The sequence below is a fragment of the Talpa europaea genome (assembly GCF_964194135.1).
Source record: "Talpa europaea genome assembly, chromosome: 3".
NCBI lineage: Eukaryota > Metazoa > Chordata > Mammalia > Eulipotyphla > Talpidae > Talpa > Talpa europaea.
Window position 1 is genome coordinate 34637407 of NC_140069.1, and position 16763 is coordinate 34654169.

At 36.8% G+C, this 16763-nt stretch overlaps 1 protein-coding gene across 1 annotated transcript in view; it reads right to left on the reverse strand.

Annotated features, from left to right (window-relative positions):
- Window positions 1–16763, reverse strand: part of SLC26A7 (solute carrier family 26 member 7) — a gene marked incomplete at both ends in the record, with an annotated part of 95827 nt that overhangs the window by 52673 nt on the left and 26391 nt on the right. Inside the window, one exon of the mRNA XM_084229364.1 lies at window positions 13652–13824. Within this exon, the coding sequence (XP_084085490.1) occupies window positions 13652–13824 (173 nt within the window). The remainder of the gene's footprint in view (window positions 1–13651; window positions 13825–16763) is intronic.

A 16763-nucleotide genomic window follows, 5' to 3' on the forward strand; every position in this document is an offset into this window, starting at 1 on the left:
TCATTTCAAATATTGGAAATAATCATACCTACCTTACAATGAAACCAGGAACGATGGAGTATCCTCCTTTAAATTTATCCACAAACTCTTCAGTATTTTTGTAAAATTCTGTGTGTGTGTGTGTGTGTGTATTATACTACACCCAAAAAAACCTTGCCAACAAGGGTTGAATCCCTAAAATGGAGAATTCTTGACTCTGTAATGTCAACAAGCCCCTTAAGAGCTCGTTTCTGATACAAATCACTGGGTATGTGAAGGATGATTGCAAACATGTGAGATTTAACTACAGAGAAATTACACTCTTCTGAATGACAACATTCTACATTACCAAGACAATGGCAGATGTTTTAAGAAGAAAAGAGGAGAAAGAGGGATGTGTGGACGGAGTCCAGAGGAAAAGAGAGAGGAGAAGGAGAAATTTTAGCAGACCCCTTTTCCTGCCACCTAAACTTTCACAATTTATTCACATCGAAATTACAGATCAAGTGTGCACACCTCGAAGGCAGAAAACACTCATGCAAAGGCTTTGAAAGAGGGTCCCCCAGATGGATCTGTGGTTTCCAAATTCATCTTGGAACTTAAGCACATGAAGGAAGGGATCCTTTGTTTGGAGGCCCAGCATTTAAATTTTGTAGCAACATTAGGGATTGTTTAAGCTAATGACTTAATAACAGCCACGTCAGCTCCTTTCTCTAATTATATGAATGGTGATAATTCCAATCTGACTAATCAACTCCCAAAATTTGACCAGGCAACATTTTATGAGGAAAATAAATTTCATACAATATATTTCAGCTGTTTGTAGCAATGCTGACGTTCTGGGCTAATGCTGAAAACCTCTGACACACATTATCAAGGTTCACCAGCATGATACTATTTGGGAATGTTTCTATAAACACCATGTGTTCTATATAAATTGAATGCATCTCAGATTTCAGGTCATTTTTGGGAAGTGGCCTTCAAAAAGTGAAAAAAGAAAAGCATGCACAGCAAACAACTTTAGTTAATAGCAATGCAACAATCTAGTTCATTAAATGCAACTAATATACTTACATATTCATGTAAGATGTTAATAATGTAACAATGTTAATAATGGGGAAATTGTGAGGAGGTGAGGTTTGTGGTAACTCAATCTTTGCAAACTTACTGCAACTCTACAATTTTTATGAAACATAAATGTATTAAAAATAAAAGAAATCCTCCTCCACTTTCTCATAGAATCTCCAGGTAATTCTGTATTTTTTCCCCAATGTGTCCTGGGCATAAGGAGTTCCTACATTCTGCATGTATGGGTATGGTGAAAAGAGGGACTCTAAAGGGAAGCCCAAAACAACTGGGTTTTAAGGGCATGCAACTGTGCAAAAAAAAAAACACACCAAAACAAGCATGCACAAATAAAAGAGGGGACTAGGAAACATGCCACTAGATTTCAGCAGGAGAAGGGAATACTGCTAGGTAGGGGCATCTATCAGAATTGTGCCTTGCACTTAAGGAGGAATCTAAGAGAGAAATTAATTAGAAAACACTCCAGAAATAGTGTTTAGTATAAATATATTGTAAAACAACATGGAATATGTTCAGAGGACACAGAGTTGCTAGTTTAGAAGTAGCACAGCTAGCCAAAAAAAGTAATAGGAAAATAAAACAAGACATTTTGAAGTTAAGAGTACAAAGCACCTGAAAACTAGTGAAAAGGGAGTTCTGTAGCAGTGAGTGACATCACTCTTCCATACATTTATTAAACACCTAAATTTGCCAAGAAGTATAATGCATATTGGCTGGAAAATTTGAGCTATGCTGTGGTAGGTTTAATCTGGTGATAGAATGTGGAACAATTGGCCATTTAAAAGGTTGGTATAAGTGGAAATGCTAAGAAAAAAGAACAAAAGAATGAACACTGGACACAGCAGGTACAGAGAAAAGAGATGAGCCAAGTGTTGGACTAGACAGTTGGCAAACTGATCACAAGCTTAGAAAACAAACCTAGTGCTTTTATTTGACCTTTTCTTTATTGTAAAATATATCAGAAATTCACCAGCTTTAGAATAATTTTTGCTTGGAATCACATAGTTGAAAAGGGAACCATAATCTGTTCCATTCTGACTTCTCTATAAAATAGTGGCTACCAAATCAAAAGACAGTAAGAATCAAACTGCTGGTGACAGACAATGATTTCACATTTCTGACTTCCTTTCCCATATAAAGAAAACAACAGCATGGTAAAATGGAATGATTGGAATATGTTATTATTAAAAGATACAGGGGAGTGAGGAATTATAGGAATGGTTGTATTTTTATTTTTCATTAAGTAGGGAAACAGTTCTGGGAAAACATGGGCAATTTCATTGATTAGGAATTCACATTTGAACTGGAGGGATTTGACAATATACATGACCAAATTAGAACATTATAACACATTTCCTTACTCCTTTTTCAGTAAGAAGTGTATAACAATTTTCTATCTTCTGGTGGGGGTGGAAAGGTAGAAAAGGTTAGAAAAGGTAAAAATATCTACATTTAAATCTGGTTATTTAACAGAATGATACCACTGATACTGAAATGTCCTTTTACCTATTCAAGTTACTCAACTCACATTTATCAAGTACCAGCTGCTGGATTTACAGATATAAATGGTCACTGTTCTATAGAGATTCACAGTCCAGAAAGAGAAGTAAATATAAGAAAAATATTTCCAGGTGGACCAACAAGTCTTATAATGTAAGAGAGTCCAGAAAGATGGCAATAGAGTGAAAATACTAGATTTACCTCCTCCACCACATATTTACCACCAAAGCACAACAAAAATAAATGAGTCCTTAAAGATAAGCAGATGACTATTGTACACTCAAACAGTGATGACACAGCAGAAAGGTGTGGGAAAAGCTAATTAAAGTGTTCGTGGAACTACACTAGGGCAGTAATACCTATGACTGGGAGGAGCAACTATTATATGAAGTTGCTGTGCTTATGTTAATCCAAGGGAACTCACCAACATGGGAGGCTTTAAAAACCAGGGAGAATACTGGAGAAGGTAGTGTACAGAGTCAACATGAAAGACAGAGGATGCACTACTGGAAAACAATAACAATAAGGGTGCAGAGTGGTGATTATTGGCTTCATCATGTAACCCCCAAATGAGAATAGTTACAGCAAAAATGGGTAGGAAGATTAGATCAGATTACTTCTATTTCCTTATAAAAGAGGCAATTATTTGTAGCCTATGATTGAGAGCAGCATCCATACACTCACACAAGTCCAAAATCAAGACAAAAACCAAATACTGTCATCAACCAGAGTTTGAAACACCTAGATCTCATTAGAGGAAACTCATCTTATCATCAAAGTCAAATAAAGATTCAGAGTTAAAGAATAGAGGACAATCTTACAAGCAAATAACAACCAAAAAAAAAAAAAAAACCAGGAACAGCTATATTTATATCAGATAAAATAAATTTCCATAAAATAAAGGTAATAAAGATTATTGTTAAAGGCCTAAAACAATTAAAATACATAATATATATGTTCCAACAATGGATCATCAAGATACATAAAGCAATTATAAATAGAACTGGAGAGATAGTGATGAAAACAACACAGTAATTCAAGATACTCCATTTGCAACTATGGACAGATCAAAAAGACAGAATGAATAAAAAAACAATAGCTTAGGTGAGAAGCTAGACAAATAGGCAGAACAGACATCTACAGTGTACCCCACCCCAAAGACCACTGTGTATGTGTGTGTGTATATATATATATATATATATATATATATTCTTTCAAGTGCACATGTAATTTTCTCAAGAATAGACCATATGTTAGGTCACAAGTCATTGTCAATAAAACTGTGAAGACTGTAAATGTATCTGGCCATAAAGCCATAAAGCTAGAAATCAACTATAAAAAGTTTTGAAAAAAATCTTAAATACATGGAGACTAAATAATATAATGCATAATAATTATTGGCTTAAAGTAGAAATTTATGAATATCTTGAGACTAGTGAAAATGAAAATACAAGCTCTCAGAATTTATGAAATATAGCAAAGCAATCTTAAGAGTGACACTAATTGTAGTAAGGTCAACATTAAGAGCAAGAAAAATCCCAAATAAACTTATTACACTTAGATCAACTTAGAAAAGAGGAACAAACAAGACTCAAAGTTAGTAGAAGGGAGGAAATAATAAAAATAAATATAAAAGTTGAGGTAGGGAAGGGATAGGAAAGGGGATATAATGGCCTATGGTAAAGGACCACGGGTCCTGTGGTGGTGGGTGTACTGTTGTGATATACATCCAAAGAAGGGTGAATCTTTTCTCCTAAGTCACATACAATGTTGTAAATCAATGTTATCTCAACTCAAAACAAAAAAAATAACAATGAAAATAAAGGAAATAGAAATCAAAAAGACCACACAAAAGATTAATGAAACTAAGAGATGATTCTTCAATAAGATTAACAAAATGGATAAACCTTTAGCTAAGCTAACAAGGAAGAGAGGAAAAAAATTAATAAGCATAATCAGAAATGAAAGAGGAGAAATTACCACAATACAAAGGACCATAAGAGATTACTATGAATAACTATACATCAATAAATTCTATAACCTAAAAAAATGGGCACATTTTAGAACAATATAATTTACCAAGACTAAATCAAGAGGAAACAGAAGAGTTGAATAAATGATTTGCAATCATGAGAATTGAAACTATAATAAAATATCTTCCTCAAATAAAAGCCCAGGGGGTTACAGGAAAATGCTATCAAATCTTTAAAGAAGAAATTATGCCTATCTTCCTGAAATTATTTCTAAAAATTCAAGAAGGAGGGAATGTTCTCTAATAAATTTTGTGATGTCGACATTACACTAAAACCAAAACCAGACAAAACAGCACAAGCAAACTACAGACCAATATCCTTGGTGAATAGTGATACAAAAATCTTCAAGAAAGGGGCCTCCCTGAGCCTCCCCTGGTGGTGCAGGTGGTTGAGTGCCATGCTGTGAAGCTGTCCACAGCCTCTGTGGTGCCTGTTCCATTCCGGCCAGCTGGCGAGGGTCCCACATGGTGCAGCAGACCTTTCCTGTCACACATACTGCTCCCCTCAGCAGTGTATTTCGTCAGTCTATCTGTTCTGTTTCCAGCTCTGTCTCTGGTGAATCCTCTCACCCTCCCACACATCAAGCCTGTACCCCGGTTCTTGTATAAATAAATAAATAAATCTTTAAAAAAAAAAAGAAAGGGGCCTCCCTGGTGGCGCAGGGGGGTAAAGCACAGCACTGTGAAGCAGTCCGCAGCCAGTGCAGCATGTGTTGGATCCCCAGCTGACCAGGAAGCAATCCACATGGCACAGCAGTCCTCTCCTGTCTCACCCGCTGCTCCCCTCGGCAGTATATTTCAGTAGATCTGCCTGTTCTCCTCCCCACTATGTCTCTGGTGAATCCTCTCAGACCCTCCGCACATACCTCTGGCCTGTACCCCAGATCTTGTATGCATAAATAAATAAATCTTTTTTAAAAATCTTCAAGAAAGTATTAGCAAATCAAATTCAACAATTTGTTACAAGAGTTAATCTTAATCAAATAAGATTTATCCCAGGGATATGACTTTAATGTATGTAGATCAATCAATAGCATTACACAAGTCATGCTAGAACATAAGCTGTTACTTTTACTGAGGAGGTAAAACCTGGGATAGAACTAGCACAGTGTCTGACCCTAGAAGTTGCTGGATTGAGTTGGATTGAGTTTCTTTGTTTCCTTTCTTAGTATTAGTTTATAAAACAGTGTAGCACAGCAGTTAACAGACTATATACTAGAGTTAAATGCCATGCCACCAATTCCTTATTATGAGATTCCAAATAAATCCCTTTGCCTCATCTATATCAGGTAAGAACAGTATCACTTATTTCATAAGACATTGGTTGGGATTGGATGCCTGAATACACTTAGTATTCAACTATTAACAGAACTTGGCACATAGTAGGATAAAAAAATATTACTCCTGCTTTGAATGTGAAGAAATTTCATTTTTTAATTTCAATGTTGTAAGTCTAATTTTGTTAAGTTTATTACTTTCTTTCTTTGCCAGGTACAAACACAGATGGGAAGATTTATATTACTCAGTAATGACTTCCTGAGTATAATGGTTGTGAAATAGTGAAACATCATTAAAACAGATCTTAGAGTGTCTTCCTCCTGCATTACAAACAAATGAAGTGGATGATCAAGTATGATATATCATTTAACAAGGCTAAACTAGTTTATATCTTTAATCCTTTCTATATTCATGATTCACTTATTAAATCTACTCAAAATAAATGTTTAGTTCAAAATCAAAAGTAAATGGAGACTTTCCTGTTTAGGTTTGAAGTTGGTATATATCACCTATGAAAATGTGAGACTGTGTGTTTCCAGAATGCCTCACTGCATAAGTACAAAGTTCTGCTATTAAACACCCTCACCTGTGTCACTCCACATGTGTGCAATTGTCAAACAAAGGAACGGTCTATACACATGTCCTCCAGAGAAGAAATGTTGTCCTTTGGTGCTTCAGAAAGGTAGTGCTTGGGAAATCTTCCAGAAGTAAATGGCCAAGGGACAATCACAGACCCTTCTCAGTTCTCAGAAAAAGGGATGGACAAAGTGCCCGTTATGGAGAATAATAAAAACTACTGGGTGATGAATACAGTGGTTTCTAAAGTGGCTTGAATTTTATTGTTTCCCTAACCAAACTGCTTATTGACACTGGCATTATACACAGTTCTACCTTGCCTTAAAATTTACCACCTCATTGCTGTGAATGTACCAGTAACTGCTACTGGTTTTTGGCTTAAAAACTCTTCCTTTTTCATTTTTTTTTGAAAAGTAATGTTAATACCACAAAATTGCATCAATTACACCAGAAAAAAAACTTTCTTTACAAAATGAGACACTTAGGAGCATGAGAAATTGACAATAGAAATGGAAAAAAAGATTTCCAGACTAGTCTGCTCAGTTACAATCAGATACTGCATAAGTTCTAAACACTAGACTTCTATGTTAGAGAGCTATTGCAATAAAACTAGAAAATCAGCAGTAATAAAATCATGGAGAGAGAAATAAACAAAAGCAGAAAATACTACTGTGAATCCATTTGAATCCAAAATGCTAACAAATGCAAACTAATCTATACCTTTAAAGTGACAGGGATGGGAGGCTTCTAAAAAGTGAGAGGAAGCGATTATGAATAGTCAAGGAAAAATTGGAGGGATATGATGTATATTTTCACTATATTGGTTGTTATGATATTTCATGGGTAAATGCATATGTCAAAATTGTACACTCTAGGGCCTCCCCGGTGGTGCAGCAGTTGAGCGCTGGGTTGCGAAGCTGCCCGCAGCATCTGCAGCACCGGTTCAATCCCTGGCCACCAGGTGAGGGTCCCGCATGGCCTGCAGACCTCTCCTGCCCCGCCCACTGCTCCCCTCAGCTGTGTACTTCATCAGTCTGCCTGTTCTGCTCCCCGCTCTGGCTCTGGTGGATTCTCTCACCCTCCCAGTGCTTGTATAAATAATTAAATAAATCTTTAAAAAAAATTGTACACTCTAAATATGTATCTTTTATGTTTGGCAATTATACCCTCAACAAAGCTAAAGGGTGCATAGCCTAATTAACAACATAGAAACCAGATTGCATTATTGTATTTGTACAAGTGCCTTTAAATTAGCATTGTAAGAGAAATGGTAAGGAAGAAGAGAGGTAGGAATAACTTTTTTTTAATAACTTATTTTTTTAAAGATTTATTTATTTATGCAAGAACTGGGGTACAGGCTAGATGCGCGGGAGGGTGAGAGGATTCACCTGAGACAGAGCAGGGAACAGAATATGCAGAATGAGGAAATACACTGCTGAGGGGAGCAGCAGGTGAGACAGGAGAGGTCTGTCACGCCATGTGGGACCCTCCCCGGCTGGCTGGGATCTAACTGGTGCTGCAGAGGCTGGGGACAGCTTCATAGTGCAGCACTCAACCACCTACGCCACCAGGGGAGGCCCAGAATAACTTATTTTGATGAAGAAGAGACATTTGAATGTATTTATTTTTATGACACACACATATATAACTTACCTAAAAGGTAATCAAACCAGTAAAATGCAATATCTGTTTATTCTGGTGAAGGTAAACTACAGCAGTGAATGTGTCATTCTTAGTGCAGGGAAGATCAAGGGCACCCAAAAAAAGATTAAGAATATCGAAGACAACATAATCAATAAGGTAGAACTCATAGCTACACATTAAGAGTTATACAAAAAGCATTTTTCCCATGCAGTCACAAAACTTTCACAAAAAATTGATTATATCACAGATTATAAGGAAAAATAGTAAAATAGAATATGCAGAAATATTTCAAACAACACTTTCTAACAACAATGTAATAACACTAGAAATTATTGATAAAATTGAAAAACAAAATAGGCCATTCATTTGGGAATTTAAAATCCTTTTCCTGGATGAAAGGAAAAAAATCCAAACTAAACCATAGACTTTATAAAAAATATTGGTAAAGCTACCAGCAGCTCAGGAGCAGACACATGCCACCGTCTAAGGGTGTACAGGGATTCATCCTTCACTACCAGGCCCCAATCACCCTGGGGAACTGCAGAAGTCTCAGTACTCAGCTGCCAGTGCCTAGGGAGCAGTCACACACCAGCCAGAGCTGCACAGTGCATTGTCCTTCATTGTTGGTTCCCAGGCACCCTTGGGAAGTTCCACTCTCTACCCAGCCACCCCCAGTTACCAGAAACAACCTTGGAGCCACTACAACTGCGTAGATTGAGGCACCAGTGACTCAGACCCTCTACCCAGTGTCTTCTCAGCCCTAGCAGCTACCAGAACCAGACTCAGAAGTGCATTGGGGGAGGCCCTAGTACCACCCCAGATCCCACAAGTCCCCAGCAGTTATGCCCACTATCAAGTAAACGAGCAGAAGAGTGAGAGAGAAGGACTCACACACAGCAAAGCCCCCAGCTATTGTAGGGCAAACCCAAATCAAACAATGGAGAGAAAGATAAATACAAATGTCAAAGCTAGACCTCAGAGGCACAACACATAACAGAGGGAAAACAAAACCCCAGAACCAAGCCACAAAGACATGGAAGAACTTTTTTATTAATCAGATATAGAATTCAAAATGGTCATGACTTAAAAAAAAAATTGGAACATTACAAAGAAAACTCAGAAAAACAGATGAAAGATATACAAGAAAGCAAAATGAATGCTATTAGAAACACAATCAACAAACAGAAGATCAAAATTGAAACTTTAAACAAAAAAATAAAGTTGCAGTATGTAAAAGATCAACAAAGGAAAAAAAAAATCAGCAGAAAGTCATGAATGTAGAATGAACCAATGGAAGAACTGTGAAGATGAAAATGAGGAATGAAACAAGATCGGAAAGGAAAGAAAGCTATAAAGGAAAAGGAAAAGAAAGAACATTTTGAGAAGTATCTGACACCATGAGGAAAGGAAAAATAAGAATCACAGGAATCCCAGAAAAGAGAAAAGTTTCTGAGAAACTATTTAAAGAAATAATGGAAGAAAATTTCATAAACTTGAAGAAGAAACTGAACAAACCAAAGGGGAAATGAACACAAAGAACTGAACAAGGAATTAGGTAGAACCACAAAATGATGAACAAAATGGCAGCAACAGGCTTTTACATATCAGTAATCACCCTAACCATCAATGGACTGAACCCACCAATAAAAAGACACAGAATATCTAGTTGGATTAAGTACCAAATCCAACCTTCTGCTGCCTCCAGGAAACACACCTTAGTTCCAAGGATAAACACAGACTGAAATTAAAGGCGTGGAAAACAATCCTTCAAGTAAATGACAACTAAAGGAAGGCAAGGAACAGTCATACTTTTATCAGATAGACTTACAGCCTAAAGGGATCACAAGAGATAGGAATGGACACTATAATGATTAAGGGAAAATACAACAAAACACTCATCAAAATACAGTCACCAAATGAAGGAGCACCAAAATACATCAGACAACTACTATCAAATCTAAAAACAGACATTGGAGAGAATACATGTGTAGTTGGAGACTTTAATTCCCTGCTCTCACCAATGGACAAATCAATAAGAAAATAAAAAAAAAATCACCCAAAACAAAGAACTAGACCACATGGGGGTCCTGGACCCCACAAAAAAAAACTGATACACATTTTTCTCAAGTACATATGGGTCATTCTCCAGGATTAACCATATACTAGGTCACAAGACAAGCATCAACAAATTCATGAATACTCGTACCAAGTATCTTCTCTGGTCATAAAGGTACTGAACTACAAATCAACTACAAAAAGAAAACAAGGAAATACTGTAACATGTGGAGAATGAACTATACACTACTGAATGACCATGGGGTTAATGAGGATATCAAGAAGAAATCCAAAAATACCTAGAGATGAATAATTAGTACAGCTCTAATAGCAATACAATAGCAACATGGGCCACAATAAGAAACTGGAAAGAGCCCAAACAAACTACCTTGTTTCTCATATCAAGGAACTAGAAAAAGAACAAGTTCAAAAGCCAGTAGAAGGAAGGAAATAATAAAAATTAGGGCAGAAATAAAAGAAATAAGAGTTTTCAAAGATAGTCCAAAATATCAATGAAGCCAAAAGCGGTTCTTTGAAAAAATAAACAAAATAGAGAAATCTTCAGTTAGGGTCACTAAGAAAAAGAGGCAGAAAATTCAAATTCAAATTAATAGGATCATAATGAAAGAGGAGAAATTACAACAGACATTGCAGAAATTCAGACCATAACAAGAGATTAATTTGAACATTTATATGTAAACAAGTTCAACAATCTAGATGAGATGGATAGATTCTTAGAATTATACAATCATGTGGGCCTCCCCTGTGGCGCAGCGGTTGAGCGCTGGGTTGTGAAGCTGCCTGCAGCCTCTGCAGCTCCGGTTCGATCCCTGGCTGCTCCCCGGTCACTGGAGGAGGGTCCCACATGGTGCGCAGACCTCTCCTGCCGCCCATTGCTCCCCTCAGCAGTGTACTTCGGTCCTTCTGCCTGCTCTGCTCCCCGCTCTGGCTCTGGTTGTACCTTCCCACGCTTCTAATTGTACCCAGTGCTTGTCTAAATAAATAAATAAATAAATAAATCTTTAAAAAAAAAATTATACAATCATGTAAAGAAATGGAGAGAGTTGTGTAGGGGGAAATAGACAAGCAAAAAATAGACAAGCAAAAGCTACAATTTAGGGGGGAATACTTATTATCAATTTACTAGAATAGAAAGCAAAATAAGGAAAACACAAATAATTCACAAAGCATTTTTCAAATATTTTTAAAAAGCAGATTTGTTCAATAATTGAATGGGTTTCCAGAGATTAAAGACCCTTAAAAACCTCTTTTTATAACCTTTTATACTCTGTTCTCTTATAACACAAGAAGCAATAGAATGTCTTACGGTGTAAGCTTCTAAATAGTAGGGTAGTCTGTTACTTGCCGCTAAGAGCATTTCCAACTGCTACACATTCTAGGAACTGGATCAGACAAGATTGTTTCAAGTACATTAACAATATTAGCTGGATCTTTGGGGCAGGGAATGAAGGAACAATGTGAAAATGAATAATGTACAAGCAAAACCAAACAAAATGGAAGGAAGGAAGGAAGTCTCCTCCTTTGTAGACTATAGAAACTATATCACTTGTACAGCCCTCCTATTCATTGGATTACAAATCTAAAAGAGAAAAGAAAAATCACTGAGGAGCTAGATCCAAAAGATCCAACAGACTTGAGGGTTCTGGTTGACAATGGACAAAGGAGTTTGGAGGTCAAAGAAAGTCCAGCCATCTGTTTGAAAATTGGCTAAAATGTAGGTCACATATCCAGGATCAGAGTGAGAGACAAAGGAAAGCAGATGTTTGATGAAGTTATAAGACAAAACATGCAACTTTCTGGATCAGATTTTACATGTAATAAAAGAGCATGAAAACCAAATTAGTTTTATCATCTTTAATAATATCCTGTTTTACTCTTGTGAGTCTAGGGAGTTTCATTCCAGGAAATGAGACATTTCTTTTTTATGTTATTAGAATCCCATCTTTTACTTCTATACTTTATTATCATTTAAATTTTTAATCCAAAATACCTGGTGATTGTTTCAAAGATATTGATAATTATAGTAAGACTAGCAAAAATTCACTGAGCCTCATTGCTAATTATACATTTTTTCTTTGATTTTCAAAAATCATACTATTCACCTAAAATAAGAGAATGACTAAACCTAGTGAAAATCATTAATTCAAAGAGAATCAGTATGGAAAATAATGGAATCATAAGAAGTAGCAATATTGTTTTTGCTGTGTTAATATAGAAACCTTTATGCAAACAAAAAAGATATTAAGGAACACCTGTACCAAACCTAGTGCAACAAATCCATGCCTGAAACACCAGTTTACATGGCTGATTATTTCTGAGATGGACACAGACAACAGATCCCTTAACATGTCTTGAACAGGCCAAGCAAGCATCCTTAGGCTGTCCTGTGCAAGTCTCAGAATACACTGACATCACTCATGTTTTTATAAAAATATAGCTAAGCTTTAGGATACTGGTTTGTATTTCATGAAAGCCCAGACATCAGCCATAGAAAATATTTATTGACCTTCTAGTCTAGTAGCCTTCTAGGCAAAGCTGCCACATAAATGGTCTGTTTAAAAAAAAAAAAAAAAAAAACCACCATGAGGATGTCCATTACTTGTTTAATTTGTTTAATTTTTCTGTCCTTACAAAGCTGGAAACCAGCATAACTTAGAATTTTAATGTTTCCTTCCCTCTAGATCACACCTTCTCTTCCTACCATCCAATTCTAGTCAATCATCAACCGTTTTTCTGCCTCTTTGTCCTTGTAAATAACGTTTCATTGTATTATAAAACAGGAACACCCTGGAAGTTTATATACACATAATTCACTTTAAAATGTGAAAGTAAATCAAATAGGCAGTTCCTGCTTAAGAGTCAGTACTTCTCTACATTTATTTTATATTTACTGCTGAGTTACCTAATTTAAACTAGTCTCACAATTCGAAAAACCGGTCTAGCTCAGTCCTGGCAGTGAGACACATGCCTGACTCTCAAAGGGACAAAGACTGGTACAGATCTAAGTCCAAATACTTCACGCCAGCAAGTCTAAGGCACAAATATATTGCCATTTGTACTGATGTAGGTTGTAGGTAGTAAAATCATAAAAATCTTAAAAATTGAGTTAATTCCTAGAATTCGAGCACATCTCCCTCCCATTGTAGGAATTTCACATTACCAAATAGTGAAAATCTGGTCATAGTGGGGACACAGGACCACCCCATGCCTTGCAAGGAAGCCCACTGTGTTTTGTAAAACATTTTTTAGAAAGTTTATTCTTAAAAAGTCCTAAGTTGCTTCTCTGTAACTTCAATTTATTGATTCTCATTCATTCATTCATTCTAAACTACTCTGTATAATAAACTGTATTCCCATGAAAATAAAACACATCTGCCCTTATCCATCTAGGGACACAAAGGCAAGACACAGAGCAAAACAAAGTGCTTTTCCTTTGTCATTGTATGCCTCGCAGCACCCCCAGATGTCAGTATTACTTACCTGGATCACTCCACCCAAAAAGGACACAGCCGCAGCAACACCAATTCTTCGCAGCTCAAAGTCAGACAATCCCAGCACACTTGTGTTACTCTGTGTAGTGAGGTTCTGGCTGCTCAGAGGGACAAGCCTTTCCACTGCATTGGCTGATATTAGGGATGTCAAGGCAGATGTACCTTAAAAATAAGAATGTGGGAAAACTTCTATTAGTAATAGACTCAAAAAAAAGTTGTTGCATTCCACCTAGAAATTGAATTCATATCATGAGGCAAACATCTTTTAGAAACACTCTCCTCTGCACCCCTACTCCTCGACCATCATTCCATTCTATGATATATAAAGAAATTTACCCACACTTACACAGGTTCCAACATATAACCACATCCATCTACTTGTTATGCACTCCCAGGTCCTACATTTTCCCACCTCCCTGCAGTCTTGCATAGGGAATGTCTTTGGGGCAGGGATTAGGATCATAGCCTGGATTTGAATGTAAATCCTCCATTTGTTACCAATGTGATTTACAGCACATGGCTATGTCTAAACGGTCTCATCCATGAAACAGGGCATCAAAACCTACAATTTAGGATTAAGAGCAAATATAAATGAGATGATAGATATGGAGACCTACATATTTAGTAGGCTAATGGCTAAATGTGAACTCTTTGCTTGAATCTGAGCTTCTTGATATGCTTGCTCCTCCAATCTACATATGTAAACACTTATCTTTCAAGGTCTGACTCAAATCGTATACCACACAGCAATTCATTCCAGATCCTCCAGACCATTTTTAATCTTTAGACTCCCTGTTCTGTCATAGCAGAGTAGATCTTATAGTAGAAGAATATGCTGTGACCCTTAGAAATGTTTTAAACATACCATTTCTGTTTACTGGTAGGTGGACAGAAGGTTCAATGACATTTCCCAGAAATTGCCTGGCCTCACACAAATGTGGGACCATCTTCAATGTGTTCTCCTTTTCCTGCCAAGAGTTCTGATGCCATTCATCCTGGCAAGGTATTTGAGAATACAGGCTTGCGCACAGGGAAATGCCAGTTACCAAAGAGGGTTCAGCAAGTTTGGGTTAAAGAAAAAATTTGCAGCATTATGCAGATATTCCCCCAACTTATTAAAGACTTTACTTTGCCCCAGATCTGAAGTGAGAATTTTTGAAAAAGGGCTCTTAGCAAGTTGTAGACATTCCAGTGAAGCAGGAAGAAGCACAGGGCATGATAGGCATGAGTCAAACAGAAAAAGGTCTCAATGAAAACCCAAAACAGACTTACTGGATCAGAGAGGCAGTATGTGCTGTGGTTCAGAACAGTTGTGGCCTCCAACAAACCTGACCTTAAATCCTAGCACTGCCACCTCAATCTCTTCCCTTACCCAAATGGGGCTGTTAGCAGACTTAAATTAAATACTGTGACATGTTATATATGACAAAGTATATGGCATGTAGTTAGCACCTAAAAAAATAATTCTTAATAAGACTAATGTCAACAGACTCTGTTATGATCTGTTATTCTGTGTTCTTCTCTGTTCTGTAGAGTTGAAAAATACAGTCAATTGAATACCATTCTCTTAAGGAACTATAAAGTGAGTCTCAATAAGTCCTTAATAAATATTAACCATCATGAGCACTGTCCTCATCATAAGGCGCTAAACTGAGACCACATCAAGAAACAAATATATCTAATGACTGGAGTCAAGGTTCTGGCATCCAGGATAGGCAACACTAAATAAACATTAACCCATATGATCTGTTACAACAGGATTTCTTGAAGTCTGATACTGAGGGTAAAGAAGCGTGCCTTTGAGTATTTAGATCTCATGGAGTATAGAGCAAAAATGATTTGTATAAAAACCTCTGAACAAATGACTATGGAGTTAAAAGCAAAGGTATTTTAGCATTAATGTTTGAGTTCAGGCCTGTCTTTCCTGGGATTTCAAGGATTATAGGATGAAAGACTTAATGGTAAAAAGGAGAGTGCATCCAAAAGGTCTTGTTGAGGGAAGAAAAGTGAGCCTCACCTGTGTGTGAGTCGCATACCAAGAAAATCTCTAATGGGAAACCTTGTTGGTGATAGATTTGGGGATACCCATTATGCCAACTTGGACATGGGAGAACTGCCTTATTACAAGGATAATGCTTTGCCATTACCTACAATCAAGGGCATTGGTTTGCAGATGAATATGTTGTGGACGACATTTAATCTTCTCTACCTTATAGGTCTGACTCTTGGTTTTACTTCCTCTCTACTCTGTCTGCACTTTTCCTCACTTTCTCAATTTTCTACCCAATTTTCTACCTTTAAACCTATTGGGAGGGGCCCTTAAATACCATGAAATCCTTCTAATAGCTTCATAGGCCTGACTTGAATTAGCAAGGAACAGTAGGAAACGAATATGGGCCTCAGAGCTGGCCAGACCCAAACTCAAATTCCGGTTGAGTTGCATATTAGCTTGTGGTCTTAGTCATTACCCATTCTCTTGGCTTCCTTATTTGTATGTGGATGATAAAATGTTATAAAATTTGGGTAGCAAGTAAATGAGATTTCATACATTAAAAAAAAAATCTATCACAAATCTAACCATGTTGCTTTTATATTCTGACTTAGATAATTTTAGTATGAATTATTATTGTATTTAGAATTCAGTACTCCATTCCATCTAAATTGGAGGTAAAATCCTAAATAAAGTGATTTTTTTTTTTGTGAAAACAAAATCAATCTCTTCATGCTAAAAGAAAAAAAATACTAAAAGAAATAAGAATTCTTATATATACAATAAGATCAATTAAAATAAAAATGCACTCTCTTTAGTAAATATTGGCAGTAAGTTTTTGGTGAGATTCAATTGTTCTCTAAGTTTGAGATCATAGGAAAGTCAAAAAAAAATTAATCTGGGGCCTCCCCTGATGGCTCAGGCAGTTGAGCACCGCACTGTGAAGCTGTCCGCAGCCTCTGCAGCGTGGGTTCGATCCCAGCCAGCAGGCGAGACTCCCACATGGTGCAGTGGACCTCTCCTGTCACGCTTGCTGCTCCCCTCAGCAGTGTATTTCATCAATCTGCCTTTTCTGTTCCCCACTCTGTCTCTGGTGAATCCTCTCACCCGC